At 39.8% G+C, this 18,996-nt stretch overlaps 1 protein-coding gene across 2 annotated transcripts in view; it reads left to right on the top strand.

Moving 5' to 3' along the window:
• The window catches only part of LOC101651260 (leucyl and cystinyl aminopeptidase), an 89,037-nt gene that overhangs the window by 25,912 nt on the left and 44,129 nt on the right, over window positions 1-18,996 (top strand). For both annotated transcript variants that reach the window (XM_004703474.3, XM_045285076.1), the window contains exons 2-4: window positions 11,424-12,264; window positions 16,406-16,544; window positions 17,887-18,018. In XM_004703474.3, the coding sequence (XP_004703531.1) occupies window positions 11,424-12,264; window positions 16,406-16,544; window positions 17,887-18,018 (1,112 nt within the window). The remainder of the gene's footprint in view (window positions 1-11,423; window positions 12,265-16,405; window positions 16,545-17,886; window positions 18,019-18,996) is intronic.

Here is an 18,996-nt window from a genome sequence, read left to right as displayed (position 1 = left end):
GGGCAATGAATGTACAAATATGCTTTACACAATTGATGTATGTATGGATTGTGATAAGAGTTGTATGATCCTCTAATAAAACGATTAAAAAAGAGAAAAAAAAGGCAGTTGACAAATGTCTTAGAAGTCAGACAACTAAAAGAAAAGAAAAAAAAGCCAGTTGACAGATGTCTTAGAAGTCAGACAACTAAAAGTATACACACACACACACATATATATATATATCTGTGAAACAGGAACTAATGCCTAAAATTACCCTATTCCATTCTGAGTAAAGTTCTATATGGGCCAGAGTTGTTTATGTTGATCATTTGGTATTTATTGGATAGGAAGCCAAATGAGGCTTTGGAGCTCCTTTTATTTCACGAATTTACCCTCTAATATGTGTTGCAAAGTAACGTTGAAACATCTTGAATAGTAAAAGATGTGAAGAGGAAATGGCACTTGTGGGTTTAAAAGAGAACATGAGAGTACGTAGGTGAAACCTAAAAGATGGGCTGATTTCCTTGTTAACGCTCCTACCCTAAGTATGTAGTATGTTTTTGTTGTTGCTGATTCTGACTCGCAGCCCCCCAGGACAGACTAGAACTGTTTCTCCGATTTCCTAGGTTATACTCTTTAAAGGAGCAGATCCGCCAAGTCTTTAGTCTTTTCTCCCTCCAGTGAGTATTCAGTATAGTAGCATTGGACTCCCTATTAATGCAGAACTTGTTTACAAAATCTTGTCATCCATTTACTTCGTTTGATCCCCATGATCATTATAATTAGATTATAGTTTAAGGGGGACTGCCAGATTATAATCTAGGATTGAACAGGTATTGCTATCCCCCTTTTACTAATGATAAAGCAGAGATTCCAAAACAAATGATGGAGCCAGGACTAGAATTCCCTGGCTACCCCTCACTATACTTTATTCTTCCTAAAACATAATTGATTTTATATGCTAGATTGGAGGAAAGAAGAGAAAGATGTGGCAAGAGATCGCAATCCTAACCAGATGCAGTGTGACTCAGAGCTCATAGTTCCTGAAGTACTTACTACTAAGCCCTATTGATTAAGACCCATCCTCACTGCCAGTCTATAAGGACCTTGTCAACTTCATAGTATATTAATTGTTCATTATTTCAAGTTTCAGAAAACCTGGGTTCAGCCATCACAGACTTTATCCACAGCATGGAGGTAATGTTCATGAAGTCTTCATTGCAGTGTGTTTGAGTGTTGCTACTTAAAACATTTATAGCAGACTCTTCCCAGCGAGGCAGCAGGGCTGCAAAGATGCATTACCCTAAGAGTGTCTCATAGGAATTCTCTTCTGTGCCAAGCAAAATTTATAATTTCAGTAAACATATGCAAAAATTCCTTTCTCTATGGAATAAGCTAGGTCTGGAGCTCTTTTTCACTTTCAACTTGTAATTTCATAGTGTACAAAAGTTACTAGGATCCACATGTGCCTATTATTTCAAAAGGAGCAGGTTTTAGAACTCAGTATTTCGTCTAAGTATGAAAGTGTGCAGTATGCACCACTTCTGTTTCCTGGATTGGGGACTGCCTGCCAGGGTCTCAGTGGAGAAAGAGAAGGTGACTCAACAGTATGGAATGGTTGTCTTTATCTCTTCCTGTAGCCTCAACAGAACATTGATGGGGCAGTCAGCATAATTATTAAAAATCAGAAACAAAACAGTTCTCTGTCTGATACCCACTGCCATGTAGTCTATTCTGACTCATTGACCCTGTAGGACAAAATAGAACTGCAAATTAGGGTCTCGGAGACTAGATCTTTTGGTGGGTTTGAACCGCTGACCTGACTGTGGTTAGCAGTTCGACCACTTAACCCACAGCACCAGCCCCCTGTCTATGTAGAGTGGCTACCAGGAAACAGGTCTGCCCTTCCAAATTGGCAAGACCATTTTAGAACAATAACTAGATAAGGTTGAGTATACTACAAATCAAGTTGCTTTTCTATATTACCGAAAGTGTAAAAAGTGAATATAATTATATCTATGGAAGTCTTAGTTATTTTTGCTTTCTTTTTTTTTTCACGGTCCATTTAAGCATGTTTTTATTGTAGTGCTTCTAACCCTTTTAATCTGTCGATGATAGTTGTGCATTTTAATTTTTACGGTGTAATATTTTAGGGAGGGGAAGGAAACTAGTCAGAGTAGAAAATTTATACCAATAATTGTTGGATTGGTTTTAATCAGTGAAAGAAATTTGGAATCCGAGAAGAGTATGTTGGTCTCTTGTAATGAACCCACCCCAGGTGCTTTGGAAGACAAGTCTTCTGACGTGTCACAGCCCATGGAGCCATTCCTACTGGGGCACTAGCCATGAGTTGGCATTTACTCCGCAGCAACCGATGATGGCAACAAGGTGTCTTGAAGAGGGAGAGAGGGGAGCCTGTGGCCTGAGGAGAGTGGAATAAGGTACATCCAAAGGTGAAGTGACCACAGCAGCCATACATGCTGGAAGAAGACCAGGATGTTTACAAAGGTCGTTGGACTTTTGCAATGCCATGCCTCTGCGTGGTCAGTGGTTGAGCAGATGCTGAATGGTTTGTGCTTTGTGGATTTGTGGCAACATGACTGGGGTCTGAGGACTGGTTCAATTAGTTTAGGTATAATCTTGACGATTGGATCTTTGATATCCAGAATAAGAGTGCTAGAGGTGGAGATTTTTTTCCACATAGTTGCAACTTGGAACTACTGCTATATGCTTGTACTTCTACACAGTGAGCCTTCATGTTCTTAACCTAATCGAAGTGAAAAATGGGGCCACATTTTTATTTTGCCTATTGAGAAGTACTCAGTTAAAATTGTAAATGATACTTAACTCGGGTTTCCTTTCTTTATTTTTAAGATGAAAAGTTTAAAATCCTAGCATAGAAATGGATGTTAAGTACATTTTTTTTTTGGGGGGGGCTGGAAAATTTCTTTTTTTTCGAAGAGATCACTGTTTTCTTTAAATAGCAATTCCTGGGATTACTTTTAAATGTAAGGGTAAAAAAAGTATTACTGGGTTTCCAATTTATTACTCTCATGGCTTATTCTAAAACAAGACATGTTTAAGCATGTCTCTGTGGTCAGTGGATGTCTACAAACAAATTGTCTCAGTAATATACTTGTCAGTCTGCTTAGATTGCCTTTCAAATGAAATATATATATGTACATACATTTTTTTATGCAATGGAAAAGCCCAATTTTGAGATCAGTGCTATTACCACATTTTTAACAAAACTCAAGTAGACATCTCCCAAATCACTGGAGCTTTGCAACAAGTTTAAGGGAATGCTGCCTCTTCTGGATCATGTTCTTATGAAGCAACTATCTGAAAGAGCACTGGAGACATAACCATGGATGCAGTCCCTACCGAAGTTAGGATTTCACATGGCTTGACGTTTTCAATTTTAGGTGAACTTGTTAGCCTCAAGAAGCTTTCGGCTCTGTGTGCCAAACTCACTGAACCAGCACAAAAGCTAATCTTTCCATCAGTCTTTTTCAAAAACTCAAAGTTAAGAAAGATTTTATAGAACCAATCATAATTGGGGATGAGTCTTGGAATTACCACTGTAGAGTTCCAAGGTTCTACAATCACAAGTTTTGTTTAACAACTACTCAGCGGTACAGATGGGAACTGGAAGCACAGGGAATCCAGCGCAGATGAACCCTTCAGGACCAGTAATGAGAGCGGCGATACCTGGAGGGAAGGTAGGGTAGAGAGGGGGAACCAATTGCAGGGATCTACATATAACCTCCTCCCTGGGGGATGGGCAACAGAAAAGTGGGTGAAGGGAGACGCTGGGCTGTGTAAGATAAGATAAAATAATAATTTATAAATTATCAGGGGTTCATGAGAGGGGGGAACAGCGAGGGGGAGGGAGGGGAAAAAAGAAAATGAGTTGATTCCAGGAACCCAAGTAGAAATCAAGTCTTGAGAATGATGAGGGCAAATAATGTATAAGTGTGCTTTACACAATTGACGTATGTGTGGATTGTGATAAGAGTTGTATGAGCCCCAGTATAATGATTTAAAAACAAAACAAAACCCAACTACTCACAACTGAACCATGTCATCTTATCAGCAAGTTCCCCTACCATTTCTTACCCAGCAGGAGCCTGGGTGGCGGAGTGCTTACTCATTGGGCTGCTAACTACCGGGTTGGAAACCTCAGGAGAAGGATGGAGCTTTGCAGTCCCAGTAGTGTCACAGTCTCAGAAATTCACAGGCACAGGTCTGCCCTGTCCTCTAGGGTCCCTGTGAGTTGGCTCCTGCTGTGAGTGTGGTTTAGTCTCTTACCCAGATCCCTCAGGGAAGTCGTTTGGAGGGAAGTGCCTTGTCAAGTAGTTTTCTGCACTACATGTGAACAAGGTTAGTCCCTTCTCTTGTCTGCTTATTCAATCAATATAAGAGAAGGGCAACAATCTCCAGCTAGGAATTCTAATTTTTCTGTTGTCATTTTCAATTTTAACAATTTTGTAGCTCTGCTATTTAGTCACCGTACAAAAAACAAGACAAAAACAACAAAACTCTTCTGGTATTTTCTGCCTTGAGCCAAGATCCATCCAACATCATTAATGATGTCCTTTATTCCATGTCCTCTTCTGAATCTGGCCTGAACTTCTGGTAGTTACCTGTCAGTATATTGTTACATCCACTGTTAAATGATCTTAAGCAAAATTTTCCTTGCATATGATATCAGCGATATTGTTCCATAGCGTGAACTTTCTGGTCTGTTACCAGTCTGTGTACAAATATGGATCTCATCTAGTCAGTTGGCCAAGGAGCTTGCCTTCCAAACTTCTTGGCATTGACCAATGAGTGCTTCCAGTGCTTCATCGGCTTGTTGGAACATTTTAATTGGTGTTCTGTCAATTTCTGAAGCCTTGATTTTGGCTAATGCATTCAATTCAGTGCAGCTTGAACTTCTTCCTACAGTTCTTGCTCATATGCTACCTCCTGAAATGGTGGGCTATCAACCAGTTTTGTTGTTTTGTCTTGTCTTTTGTACGGTGACTCAGTATACTCTTGCTGTCTTCTCTTGATGCGTCCTGCATCGTTCAATATTTAACCTACGGAGTCTTTCAACATTCCAACTCAAAGCTTGAATTTTTTCTCAAGTTCTTTCAATTTAAGGTATACTGAGGGTCTTCCCTTTCAGTTTTCTAATTCTGGGCTTTTGCACATTTCATTATAGTATCTTATTTTCTCTTCTTGAGTTCCCTTTTGAAATGTTCTGTTTAGTTCTTTGACGTCATCATTTCTTCTGTTTGCTTCAGCTACTCTACAACAAAGAACATATTCCAGAGTTTCTTGTGGCATGCACTTTGATGTTTTCTTTCTTTCCTGTCTTTAAATGACCTTTGGCTTTTTCATGAATGATGGTCTTGATGTCATCCTACAGCTCAGTGGGTCTTCTGTCATTAGTGTTCTTGAGGTAGTCTCAAAATTCATGTGGGATGGACTCGAGGTCATATTTTGGCTTTCATGGACTTGTTTTTATTTTCTGCAGCGTCATCCTGCATATACATTTGAGCAATTGATGATCTGTTCCACTGTCACCCTCTGACCTTAATTTAGTTACTGATAGTGAGCATCCTTGTCCCTTCCTACAGATGTAGTCAGTTTGATTTCTATGCATCTCCTGTATGCCATTGCCTTTTGTGTTGCTGAAAAATTGTTTGCCATGAACAAGTCATTGGTCTTGCAAAATTCTACAGTTTGATCTCCAGCTTGGTTTCTATCACCAAGTCCATATTTTCGAACTACTCTTGTTTCCCCTTTGTTTTCAACTTTTGCATTCCAATCACCAGTAACTATCAGTACATCTTGATTACGTGTTTGATCATTTTCTGACTGAAGTCATTGGTAGAAATTTTCAACTTTATCACTAGCTGACATGGTTGGTGTAAAAATTTGAATAATAGTTGAGTTGCTTGGATTTTCTTAAATGGAGGTAGAGCTATTCTTAACACAGACAACATTGTACTACATGATTGATTTTGTAATGCCCTTTTTGATAATGAATGCCACAATGTTCCTCTGGATTTTATTATTCTTGACACAGTAAATAACGTGATTTTCTGATTCAGAATATCCAGTTACAGCCCATTGCAGCTTACTCATGCCTAGGATGTTGGTCTTCATGTGTTCCATTTCATTGTTCACCAACTTTACACGCCTGACGGACCCTTTTCTCTCTGAAGATCTATGCTCCCATCTGGTGTCACTTCCCTTCAGCCTGAAGATGATTCTTTACAGTTTCCTATAGTGCACATCTATTTGAGAAGAACTTTTTTAGTTTTCACTTTGTTGCATTGTGTTTATTTCTTCACCCTTCTTTTTGAAGTATATTTTCTCCAGATACAGAATTCTGAGTTGCCTATTTTTCCCTTTTAGCCACTTAAAATGTTGTTCTGTCATCTTTTGCCGATGCTGCAGAATGCCATTGTTTCTCTATATGTGACATGTTTTTTGACTGCTTTCAAGATTGTGTCATTATGTTTGGTTTTTAGCAGTTTGACCATTATGTGCCTCCCTGTGGATCTGTTTAGATTTATTCTGTTCCGGATTTGCTGAGATTTTTACATCTGGAAAGTGGTACTTTTCACCAAACTTCATTTATGTTTTAAAACGTTACTTCTTCAATAACTACTTCTGCCTTAATGTTTTGAGTCTCCAATTATATACCAGCTCCTCACTTATCGATGTGAGTAGGTCCCAAAAGACAAGGTTGTTATGTGAAAATTGGCAATAAAAAATGGACGATGGTTGTATCACACCACAACTTTCAAAATATAGCATTGCTCAACTGCCAAACTGCCAAGAACTGTGGCCCTTCCAAGTTAACAGATAGCCTTGACTACCATAAATAGTGTTGTTCTCGTCTAGGGCCTCCGTGTTTGCAACTGCCCAACATAGTTCATGAATGTGCAGAGTGGTTGGGTAGTAGATTTTTTATTGTAAGTGCCAAGTGTCAAAGAACAAGAAAGACAGTAAGTGAGTGATAGGTGACCATCACCTATTGGCCCAAATATCCTAAATGTTCTGTTCATTTTCCCTTTTTAAAAAAATCATCTTATTGGGGGCTGGTACAACTCTTACCACAATCCATATATCCATACATTGTGTCCAGCACTTTTGTACATTTGTTTCCCTCATCATTCTCAAACATTTCCTTTCTACTTGAGCCCTTGGTATCAGCTCCTCATTTTTCCCCTCCCTCCCTGCACCCCCCTCCCCCATGAACCTTTGATAATTTATAAATTATTATTATTTTGTCAAATCTTACACCATCCGTTGTCTCCCTTCACCTACTTCTCCGCTGTCCATCCCCCAGGGAGGAGGCTATATGTAGATCCTTGTAATCTGTTCCCCCTTTCTCCCTCACTTTCCCTTCCCCCTCCTGTCTATTTGTTTTCTTTAATCTCTTTTCCTATTTAATTTTCCTCTGTTATCTCCAACTTTTTTTGTACCTTTTAATTCTAGGATTTCTACTATTTTTTTAAAATTTCATTTCTCTGCTGAGATTCTTTCTGTTTACACATTTTCTTGTGTTTTTTTTTTTTTGGAAGACATACATTCCTTTTTAAATAACTTTCTGTATGGGATAAAAGTGATATCATCAACAACATCAACTCAAAATATTAAGATAGGAACTTCTGGGCAGTGTCTTGTGTTAATGAAGGAGGAACAACTCAGAAAAGTGGGATGAAAATGACTGCCTAACCTGGTGAATGCAATCCATGTTAGGGAGTTGTGCATGTCGAAACTATTAACTGGTATATGTTTTGCTGTGTATATTATAACAATGGCAGCAAAATTAAATGGTAAGGAATCAGAGGTAAAGGAAGAAATGCAAAGTTCTATGATAGAGTAGAGTGCTGGTGAATAGTGGTTATTCATCTGGCTACTAACTGTAAGGTCAGCGGTTCGAACTTACTAGTAATAGATCCAAGAGAAAAAGATGTGAGGCTTTTTGCTCTGGTAAAGATTTACAGCTTCAAAAAACCTATGGAGCAGTTCTCCTCAGTCCTGTATTGTCACTGTGAGTTGGAATTGACTCAGTGACAGTATGTTTGGCTTATGATAGAATATTACAGCGAAATATGATTTGCATGGGGGCGTCCTCAGGAAGTGGTATTTCAAATTACACTAGGTAAGTGAGAGATTTAGCCAGATAAGAGTGTTAACCAAGTTGGAGAGACAATACAAAAGTACAGATTTAGAAAGGAACCAGCACATTTGAAAAACGTATGCAGACCAGAGGATTGAAAACAAAGTGGAATGTCACAAAATGAGGCTGGGGAGGCTCGGCAGATCCAGTCCATTCAAGGCTTTACAGGCTCCTGTAGGGATTCTCACTGTATTCTGGGTACAAAGAGAAACCCTTCTCGAATTTTAGGAGGGAAGTAGCAGTTTGTGTCCTAGCACCACCTCCGCTCCTCCAGGGATAGGAATGAGAGAATAGAAAAAGAGAAATCTAGACATCAGTCTGTCTTTTAAGTTAGACTTCTTGGTCAGTTACTCTCAGGCCAGCAGCCTTTCTGTGCTGTCCTCTTGGCTTCTCTCCATACCTCCCTTGTTCCGTTCACACAGCTTCCTCCTGATCCAGGTGTAAATTCGGCATGAGCAGTGAAGTGTGCTAGAATTCCCATTCTTCTCAAGGCTATCCATAGTTATGATCCATTGAACATATTGATCATAGTAATTCCCTGTGTGCCAGAAATATCCAATGCTGAATTGTATCCTTAAGGAAATAATAGACTAGCAGCTAGAAGGTTTAAAAATATCTGACGTTTGATTGGAGGGTGGATGTTTCGTTTGAAACCTCTTTTTTAGACAGTAGGAAATAAACTTGAAAGATTAGAGACGAACAAAGCCACCAAATAAACCAAAATTCCTTTTTTTCTAAACTAAATACTCCCAACCCTCATTTGCTTTCCTCCTTTTATTTGAAGAAATAGTCCAATAAAACCAATAATGTAGAGTCATTTCAAAAAGCGCTTTGTTCATCCCACCCACCCCCACTAGTTAATAGATTGATTCCTCATCCTTTCCGATTATTTTCGATTTCAGGCTGTGGAGGGAGTGTTGGTATTCCGGTCAGTCTCGTTTTGTCTGCCACTTATAAGGATCAGTGTTTTTGCCAAAGTGAGAGATACTGCCTTGGCCAATGAGGGATGGAGAGTAGGGGGGACGCACATGCTGAATGATTCAGGGCACAGCAAAACCAGATCCTACACTTTATGCTGTATTATGGACTATAATACAAAAGCTTTTTCGTTGCTGGGGGACAGTTAAGTACAGTAATGGCTTTTTGGTTGTTTTGTTTTCTGAAAATGAAGTGGTCGGCCAAATAAGTTTGGGAACATAGGACTTGAGCCTCTCTGGCTTACATTGGAGGCAGGTATATGAGAGCACAGGTAGCCTCTTCTCTTTGGTTGCTTTCACAGTTTGACGTTCACTGTATAATGATTTGTACTGTATACTAGCCATTCTGGTTTTTCTTTTTGCTCAGTGGTTCCGCAGTTGCACACATGATCGGCAGTTGTAGTCAGAATTTATGCTTGTGGTGATTGACTAAAGCAGGTCGTCTCGAGAACTCTGGGCCCAACCGGGAAGTTTAGTCAGGGGTTCGCAAACTTTTGAGACTTAACGAGCCAGTCCTGTCCCTCACAACAATTTTAAAGTTATTTGAGCGCCATACCATATATTTTTACAAACAAATGAAATCACCGTTATCTGAATAATAATCTTTAAGCTTTTTCAATTTAACCTAAGAGCCAGCTGCCTGTACTGAAAGGATTGCATATGGCTCGGAGTACAGTTTGCTGACCCCTGGCCTAGATGGAGCCTAGTGATGATGGCTAACGTAGCTGAGATGGCCAATTCGGGTTAGAAAAGCTGGGAGGAGAAAATGGGAATCTTTCTAAATAGCAATACTTCTTGCCTTTTGGGGAAAGGATAATAGGGGTTTAAAATGGTAACTTGTGGGATCTCTTAAAAGCTAAAATTCAGTGACTCTTAGAGAACTTGCTAACTAGTCATGTTGCTTTTTGCCACTTAAGCAATTCCAACTCATAGCAACCCTGCAGAACAGAGTAGAACACACCTTTCTTCCACAGAGCCACAATGGGTGGGTTTGAACTTCCAGGTTAGCAGCTGAGCAGTTCACCTTTGTGCCCTTGTATTAGTCTAGGTACTTTGGAGAAACAAATCCTCAGCAACTCATGTATGAGAGAGTTTTATGTGAAGAAAGTGTGCATCACGAAAACATCCCAACCCAATGCTGCCCAAACAAGTCCAACATTAACCCATTAATCCAACACCAGTCCACAAAGTCCTCCACCTCACAAAACAGAGGCAATGATGCCGACTGCAGGAGGAAAGCTGAGTCAGTGAACGAATAAGCATCTCAGCGCTGGCAGGGGTCTCCACACAGCTGCTCCAGCACCCAGGACTGCATCAGGATAGGTCCATGTGGCTTCTCCTTGGGGATGTCTTGTAGGAAGTCAATCTTGCAAGCTGAAGCAGGGAACTGCTAAGGCAGCTGCACCCTGGTGCGACCATCACAAAGCAAGAGACCTGAGAACTAGAAAGGCGAGGCTCACCACCCATTTATCCCTCTGCCTTTCAATTAGCCCCACATGTGATTATCGGCCAGGCTGGCACAATTAACTAACTCAGCCCTCAAGGTGATGCTTCTGGTCTAGGCAATAGGAATTACTAATATATATAGGGTTATACACCCCACTACCTGTTGAAGTTGATTTTTCAGTGATTCTCATCAAGGTACAGGATGTGGTTCTCATTTCCCACTACTCCCCCACCCCTAGATCCACTGCTGTATAATGCTGTTGCAGATGCAAATATGTTATACTCCTGAATGCTGGGGTGGAGGTGGGAGGGGGTTAGAATTACTATTTGATTGGATTTTTTATAGTTTTTCCTCCCTGCTTTCTTATTATATTGTTTCCTAGTAGAGAGAGGACCATCCCTGGAAAAGCACACTAGGTTGTGGCCTTCCCTCTGGAGAGGGTAGATTTGAGCAAAGAGACCAACACAATCACTGAAAGCAGATTTGATTGTTATGAGAAAGTACTTTGGGGATCTGGGTCTCACGCCCTAGAAAGATGGGGGTTAGTTCTCTCTCTTTTTAACACTAACCTGTATACTTTGCTTTCTTGTTTCATGGCTGTGGTATGCCTTTATTTATGTGGAAGAGCCAGTAAGTAACATCTTATTTAATTCAGTAGCACTGAAATGGAGGTAAGTCTAAGCGGTGAAATAAAATCCTAGATTAAACAGAGTTCTTCAAAAAGTGTGTGGAAAAATAAAATTAGAAGTCTTGCTAAGAGAAATTTCATTGTGAGATTTTTTTACCCCTCCTAACCCACTGTCTTGTCCTTATTATCTTGGCTTTTTAGATCGACTTCAGCTCCCCCGGAATATGATTGAAAACAGCATGTTTGAGGAAGAGCCAGACGTGGTGGATTTAGCCAAAGAACCTTGTTTACATCCTCTAGAGCCTGATGAGGTGGAATATGAGCCCCGGGGTTCACGCCTCTTGGTGCGAGGTCTTGGGGAACATGAGCTGGACGAGGACGAAGAGGACTATGAGTCGTCTGCAAAGCTGCTGGGCATGTCCTTCATGAACAGAAGCTCAGGCCTTCGGAATAGCGCAGCCAGCTACAGGCAGAGCCCTGATGGCGCTTGTTCGATACCCTCTGCCAGGACCATGTTGGTCTGTGCTTTTGTCATCGCGGTTGCCATTTCTGTTATCATGGTGATTTACCTGTTGCCCAAATGTACCTTTACCAAAGAAGGCTGCCATCAGAAAAACCAATCAATGAGACTAATTCAACCATTTGCAACAAATGGGAAATTGTTTCCGTGGGCACAAATCCGGCTTCCCACTGCCATTAAGCCACTACGCTATGAGCTTACCCTACACCCAAACCTGACTTCGATGACTTTCAAGGGTTCTGTGACGATCTCAATTCAGGCTCTGCAGGTCACGTGGAATGTCATTCTTCATAGCACAGACCATAACATTTCAAAAGTAACCTTTATGTCCGCAGTTTTAAGCCAAGAAAAACCAGTTGAGGTTCTGGAATACCCATCTCATGAACAAATTGCCATTGTGGCCCCAGAAGCCCTCCTAGAAGGGCATAATTACACCTTGAAGATAGAATATTCAGCAAATATATCTAGTTCTTATTACGGGTTTTACGGCATCTCCTACACAGATGAAAGTCATGAGAAAAAGTACGTAGCCTTTTAAATTGATTCTTTTCCTTTGCTCTGTGATCAGTTCTGAAGTACAGATCTCTCTGCCCACATCAGAGCTCCTTGCTGCAATTTATTTATTTTAAATTTAGGTGGTTATGCGCAAAATAGTAGAATTGCGATTAGGTAGAATGTGTAAAACTTGTCACGTAGTCAAAGCTTTAAGCTTATGGTGGGTGGTGGTATGTGTGTGCAGGTGTTCAGGCTTTAATGTTTCTATCAGAATTAGGAAAATTTTCAAAGTACAGGTAAAACATTTAAGGGATGTAGTTCTCAAACGGTTTGTAAAGCCTACTATGTTATATTTGTATTGTTCGGTTCCGAGTCTGTTCCGACTCCCTAATGACCCTCCGGACAGCACAATGAAACACTGTCTTTTAACACTTCATAATTGTTACATTTGAGTCAATTAGTTGCAGAGTTATTACTTGTAATAAGGAAGCTTTACCCCTGTGATCTAAGGGAAGAAATCTGTAACAAAGAAGTTGTTGATGATAGACTTAAGATGCTTGTAAACTAAAAGAACTAGTGAATATATTTAGGATGGGGCTGTGTTTGTGTATTTCTTAGTCTGCCTGTCTTCAGCATCTTTTTCTTGAACTCTTCAAGTAGCTTCAGAACAGATCTCTTGGCCACTACACTTACCTTAGCTCCCCTCCCCCGCTTCCCTTCTCCACACTGCTGCCAAACCCGCATTTCTCTGTGTACAGATCTGACCGTGGTCCTCTTTGACGGACGATCCTTAGCAGTTCCTCATTTCTAGATTTGTTTTGAGACCTTTCGTAATTTGGATGGCTTCTTGTGCACGTTCCTGAAATCTGATGACAGTAATAGCCAATGTTTACTCAGAACCGCAATGTTAACCACTGTTGTAGTTTGTGTGTTTAGTCTGTCTCCCTGCTGCTGTAACAGAAATACAGCTGGGTGGCTTTCATGGACAGAAATGTGTTTTCTTACAGCAGGCGTCCAGAAGTCTGAATCGAAAGGTCTCTTCAAGAAGAAGGCTCTGTCTGTTCATTGGGGGGAAATCTCTGTCTCCGCTTCTCTAGTGTTTTCAGCGCTTCTTGGAGATCTCTACCAGGCATCTGTCTTCCTCTGATTGCCCCATGCTTATGTGCCTAATCTGCTTCCTTTGTCTACCATAATTAACAGATGTGTGTGATGAATCAGTTGAGCACACCCTATTCTATTTTATGTGGAATTAAAGTATTGAATTAGTGTCTTCAGAAAACACAATAGATGAAATAATAAAGTGGGCTCCAGAAAACATTTTATTATACTAAGTGTTCAATTTCTTTTCTTTTAAAGTGAACATGTTGTCAACTTTCTTTACATTTGAGTATACCGTATATACTCAAGTATAAGCTGAATTTTTCACATTTTTTAGGCAGTTTTTGTGTAAAATTAGGTGCCTTGGTGGATATTCGGGTTAGCTTATACTTGAGTATATTCGGTATATCTTATAGGTCACTTCTTGGAACCCCTTTTTATCACTAGGTTCGTTAGCCCTGTAGGCCTCAAGAAGTAAGCTTTAGGGAGACAGGCTTTCCAATTTAGGGAAGGGTAATGACAACCTGGATTCCTGTGTTTTGCCTTAGCAAAATCTGGTAACATTAATCTAAAACATTTAGAAATAAGATTCAGATTAATTACTACATGAAAACAGACTTCAACTTGGAAGTAGTAGTATGAAGTGGAAGAACAAAATATTTCTTTGTAACGTATGCAGGGTGCGTTGGTTCAGACAAACCTTTCTGTCAACATGAATTTGATATTTCAAATGTACCCTGTGTTCTGTTGAAGAGCATGTAAGGTTGGCCCTACTGCCTGACTGAATACCTGGGGAGCTATAGCAGGAACCGCTTTAAAAACCCAACCTCACTGCCATAGAGTCAGTGGTCCCTTGTGGGCTTTAAGACTGTAACTCTTTATGGGACTAGAAAGCCCACTCTTTCTTCCTTGGAGCTGCTGGTGGTTTTGAAAGGGATTTAAATTGTTGACGCAAAAATTTTCAAACCAGTAAGCAGCCTTAAAGTATGTCGTGTTTCCCAAAGCAAATACAGTCATTAATAAGAGAGAATGGTGTCTTGGTGGTGTGAACAGTGAACAGTTGAAGATGTGAGTCCACTTAGAGACACGGTGGAGGACAGGCCCAGCAGTCTCCATTCTGAACAGCCAGTCTGTGAGGAGCGGCACAGCTCTTCCTGACAGACTAGGGTCACCAGGAGTCCCGTTGGGGCTCCACAGCTGCAGCTGGGTAATTAAAGAATCAGCTTCAGATATCCAAAATTCAATGGGCAAGCAGCCTGTTCTCAGAAACCTTGATATGAGTTACTATCTCTTTTTAATTGTGATTTTGAGATTTTATTTTAGACTTTTATGATCCAACTTTTATCAAAAAGTGATGGTTCAAGTAGGGCTCTATTTATTCCCTGATTACTGGTGACCTTCTTCCAAACCTCCTGCAGACTGAGTAAGAAGATGCAGCATATGCTTAAGTTGTTTCATAGATATCTTCCATGAAATTTACTGAATACAAACAGTTATATATTAGAGCCGAGAAACAAAACAAAACAACCTTACTGCCATCGATAAATTCTGACTTAAAGTAGTCCTATAGGACAGAGTAGAGCTGCTTCTGTGGTTTCTATGGGGCTAGAAAGTCTTATCTTTCTCATCAGGAGTGGCTGGTTTTGAACTGCTGACCTACAGATTAGCAGGTTAACATGTAACTGTACCACCAGTGCTCCTTATTACGAAGGAAAATGCAATAAATTTCAAGGTGAAAAAACGAAGCCTTAGAGCCATAATAGCATGTATAAAAAAGGCCTCCATAAAGGACTTTGTGGTAGAAAGTAGTTTTAACTTTAAACAGTCGTACTTGGTTCTAGCAAAAACCTTGCATGTTTGAGATGATTCTCATTCTTGATTTATCAACCTAGGAAAGTGAAACTTAGGTCAGTGAGTTTTAGTCTTCTGAACTCAAGTTTCGCATCTTTTTTGCTTATCTTTTAAAAGTGGAAAATATGTTGAATTGTATGATATGGGAATGTGTCCAGCTAACAACATTACTGAGCATTTTGATCAAAGATCCTCTAGAAAAATTCTAATCAAAAGGAAATTCAGAATAGATCGTTAAATTCTCATGGATTTCAGAAATTCTGAAACTGTAGTGACTGGATGAACCTCTGAAAGTAGGGCCTGAGATTGCCCTTAAACCTTAAACCAAAAACCTCATAAAACGGACCAATAGTTTGTTTAGCTGAATTAAAGAGTGATCTGCCTTGAGCGTGTGAGCTCTCAAGATCAATTTATACGGGGCCAAATTGGCAACAGTGACTTAAAAGATTACATAGGAAGCTTGGGGGGCAGTTCGTTTATGTTAATGAGGGAGGAACAACTCAGAAAGGAGAACTGAGAATGGTTATGCAACTCAAAGAACGTAGTGTCACTGAATCGAATGTGTAGAACTTGTTAAATTGGTTTATGTTCTTTATAATCTCAACAAAAATAATATGTGTATACACACACACCTATATATGACTGAGTTAATGTTTCACATGTTTGGTGTGTTGTAGGAAGAGAAGAAAAAAAGATTAATTGGAAAAGAATAAAGGAAACCAGCATACTACAGTTTTTCAGTCTTAAGTTTTTCAAACACCTATTTTACTTAGTATTCATGAAAGTGCAAGTTATGAGTACAGGGGTTAGTGTTAAGCCAGAGTCTGTTTGTACAGATGATTAATGGCATATAATGACTCCCTTCTTACTGTTCTCCATTAGAAACCTTACAAAGGCCTCACTGACCAGCCGTCTCTATGGTTTCTATCTCCTACCACATTGATGACCCTTGGTCCTTGAACATGGCCTGCTCTGCATCTGTTTGTGTGCTGCCCACTGTCCATAGAATGTCGTCTCTTCCCTCCTTTGACTTATGTGTTTATGACATGGTTTGGGGCCTGACTTAGTTTTCTGACTGCTGTGTAAGCCTCTGCCCCTCCCCGTAGATTGCAGATCCTGTGATGTCTAAGATTGTATGATGTCTTACCTTAGTACTTGTCATGGTGCCTTGACTAGTAGATGCTCAATGACTATTGGATTGAATTTGTGCTTGATTTAGGTACTTTGCAGCCACTCAGTTTGAACCCCTGGCGGCAAGATCTGCTTTTCCTTGTTTTGATGAGCCAGCATTTAAAGCCGCATTTGTCATCAGGATCACAAGGGATGAGCAGCACACTGCTTTATCGAATATGCCCAAGGTACTGTTCTGTTTCTTGGAATGTGTAACCATGAGTGTGTCTCTTTCTTCACTAAGAACACTTGACTTCACCTTTTCCAGGCCGCTGTTGAGACTATGATATGCATTCTTAGGGACTTAAATGAATGTTCACATGTTGGATTGACCGGGAAGCTAGCCTCAGGAGCAGCACCTAGAACAGTGGTTTTTCAACCTTCTGAATGCCGCAACCCTTTACACAGTTACTCATGTTGTGGTGACCCCCCAACCATTAACTTATTTTCGTTGCTACTTCATAACCATAATTTTGCTACTGTTATGAATCATGCGACACCTGTGAAAGGGTTGTTTGACCCCCAAAGGGGTCGCAACCCACAGATTGAGAACCGCTGACCTAGAGGAAAGAAAGGAGGACATGGACTTAGAATGTATTTGTAGGAAATGTAAAGTACGTATTCTGCACTAAAGTTTGCAAATGTGGGACAGTGTGCACTGTCACTGAAGAGTAGAGTGGTATTTCACGGCACCTGGTGAATTTGCTTTACTAAGCAGTCGTGTGTTATAGTTTGAATCATGGGTGTTTTTTATGCTTTATTGCTGTGTGGAAAATCTGTATTATAATTTGAAGACTAACTATAACAATACCAGTTTTACATGGAAGGCAGTGTGGGCAAGGACATAACGAAGCAGCAGTGTTTTTATGCTAAATAGAAACTCTAGGGGATCCTTTGGTTACCCTTTAGGAGCCTCCGGGAACCATTATGGTTAGCACACAGGAGTAGCTACACTCGAGAAGCCATGCCGTCATCCCTTGTAGAGAGACTAGGACAGAATGTATCCTTCAACAAAGATGTTGGGCTGAGCGTTTCATTCCCAGCCATACCGTAACCCTCTATCGTGCCCATGACAGCCTTCTCTGGTGACTTCCCGAGCCTTTCCGTGTCCTCAGCGTGGCACACTAAGAAACCATTTCACATCACAGTCGGATGGAACTTGGCATCGCAGCAGTAAATCCTTATTCGCTAAAGTAATTTGTAGCAGTAGAGTACAATAGTCCAAGGTCTGATGTAAGGATTTTAGCTTTGGAGGTATTTTAAAGGGAAGAAACAAATACTGTTATTTATTATCTCTAACTGACATACATATGTAAAGCTACCTTTTATACCCAATATGTGCTCATGCTGGGTGGTTCGAGCAGACAGAGAAGGCTGTGCTCTGTCAGAAATTCCACTGGGTGATTAAAATATACCAGCATCTTCACAACCTATTTTCTAGTTGACTTTTCGTTTTCTCACTTCATTTGGCACTGTTATTTCTATCCAAAGTTACAGAACTGTCACCTTCCCCCCTTTTTTTGCTCGTAGAAATCATCAGTCCTTGTGGAAGATGGACTCGTTCAGGATGAGTTTTATGAGAGTGTGAAGATGAGCACTTACCTGGTTGCTTTCATTGTGGGGGAGATGAAGAACCTGAGTCAAGATGTTAATGGCACCCTGGTATGTGTGTGTGGTAATTGTTTGAAAGCCTAGTTCACAAGAAACAAGTGAAGAGGAATTTTTGCCTTAATGATACCTAGTGGCTACCTTACAATGGAAAATAAACTCATGCATCACAACTGACATTTTGTACCAGAAACGCTTCTTTTACTTAACTATTATTTGCCGTTGTTAATTTACAATGAGAAAAATCAAAGATTTTCAAGCTTCCTTTAACTTTACTTTTAAAAGAATTCCAGAAAGACAAGGCATATACACTAAAGCTTCTAAAAAGTCATTGTTTAATATGGTAGCCTACTTAATTTTAAATTAAATTTAATTAATTTACAATTAAAGTTCACTTTCGCATCTCCACTAGCTACGTTTCAAGTATTCAGTAATGTTCATGTGGCTACCATATTGGATGGCACAGAATAAAAAACATTTTTAATCAGTGCAAAATATATTAGTACCAAATTCTGCAACCCTGGATGATCTTAAATGATAGTGTAAAACTTGTTTTGAAAAAGAACTCTCAAAAATAAGAACTCTGCTTATAAAATTAGATACATCCATTTATATATTTATTTTCCTTGTCCTGGATTGAATTTTCCTCATCTGTTAATGATGAAGGTTGCTAATTTAAGGGATGGTCCGGTTTATCTACATTTTGATGCAGTTCATCATTTGTTCTAATTAGGCTCCTCTAATTTTCTTTGCCTTTGGCGCTTATCTACAAACTATTATTTGATTAAATTTGGTGCTTTAGCTCCTCAGTAAAGACCTAATAAAGCTGCAGCTTTCACAAGAAGGTCTTCATAAAGCTAAAAAAATTTACTTATCTTGATATAGAAAGAAGGTTTAACAAGGAACAGTGGCTTTACATTTTGATATTTTTATTAAAAAAGGTTTCTATGCATTTGTAGCAATATTTTGTGGCTTTCTCTCAAATAGCCACTGTGTTGGGCCAGGGTGACTACAGAAACAAATTCAAAGACA

This window comes from Echinops telfairi, unplaced genomic scaffold (genome assembly GCF_000313985.2).
Source record: "Echinops telfairi isolate 266 unplaced genomic scaffold, ASM31398v2 ScPeMD7_7469;HRSCAF=8507_1, whole genome shotgun sequence".
Taxonomy (NCBI): domain Eukaryota; kingdom Metazoa; phylum Chordata; class Mammalia; order Afrosoricida; family Tenrecidae; genus Echinops; species Echinops telfairi.
This window is presented reverse-complemented; position numbering and strand designations above follow the sequence as displayed.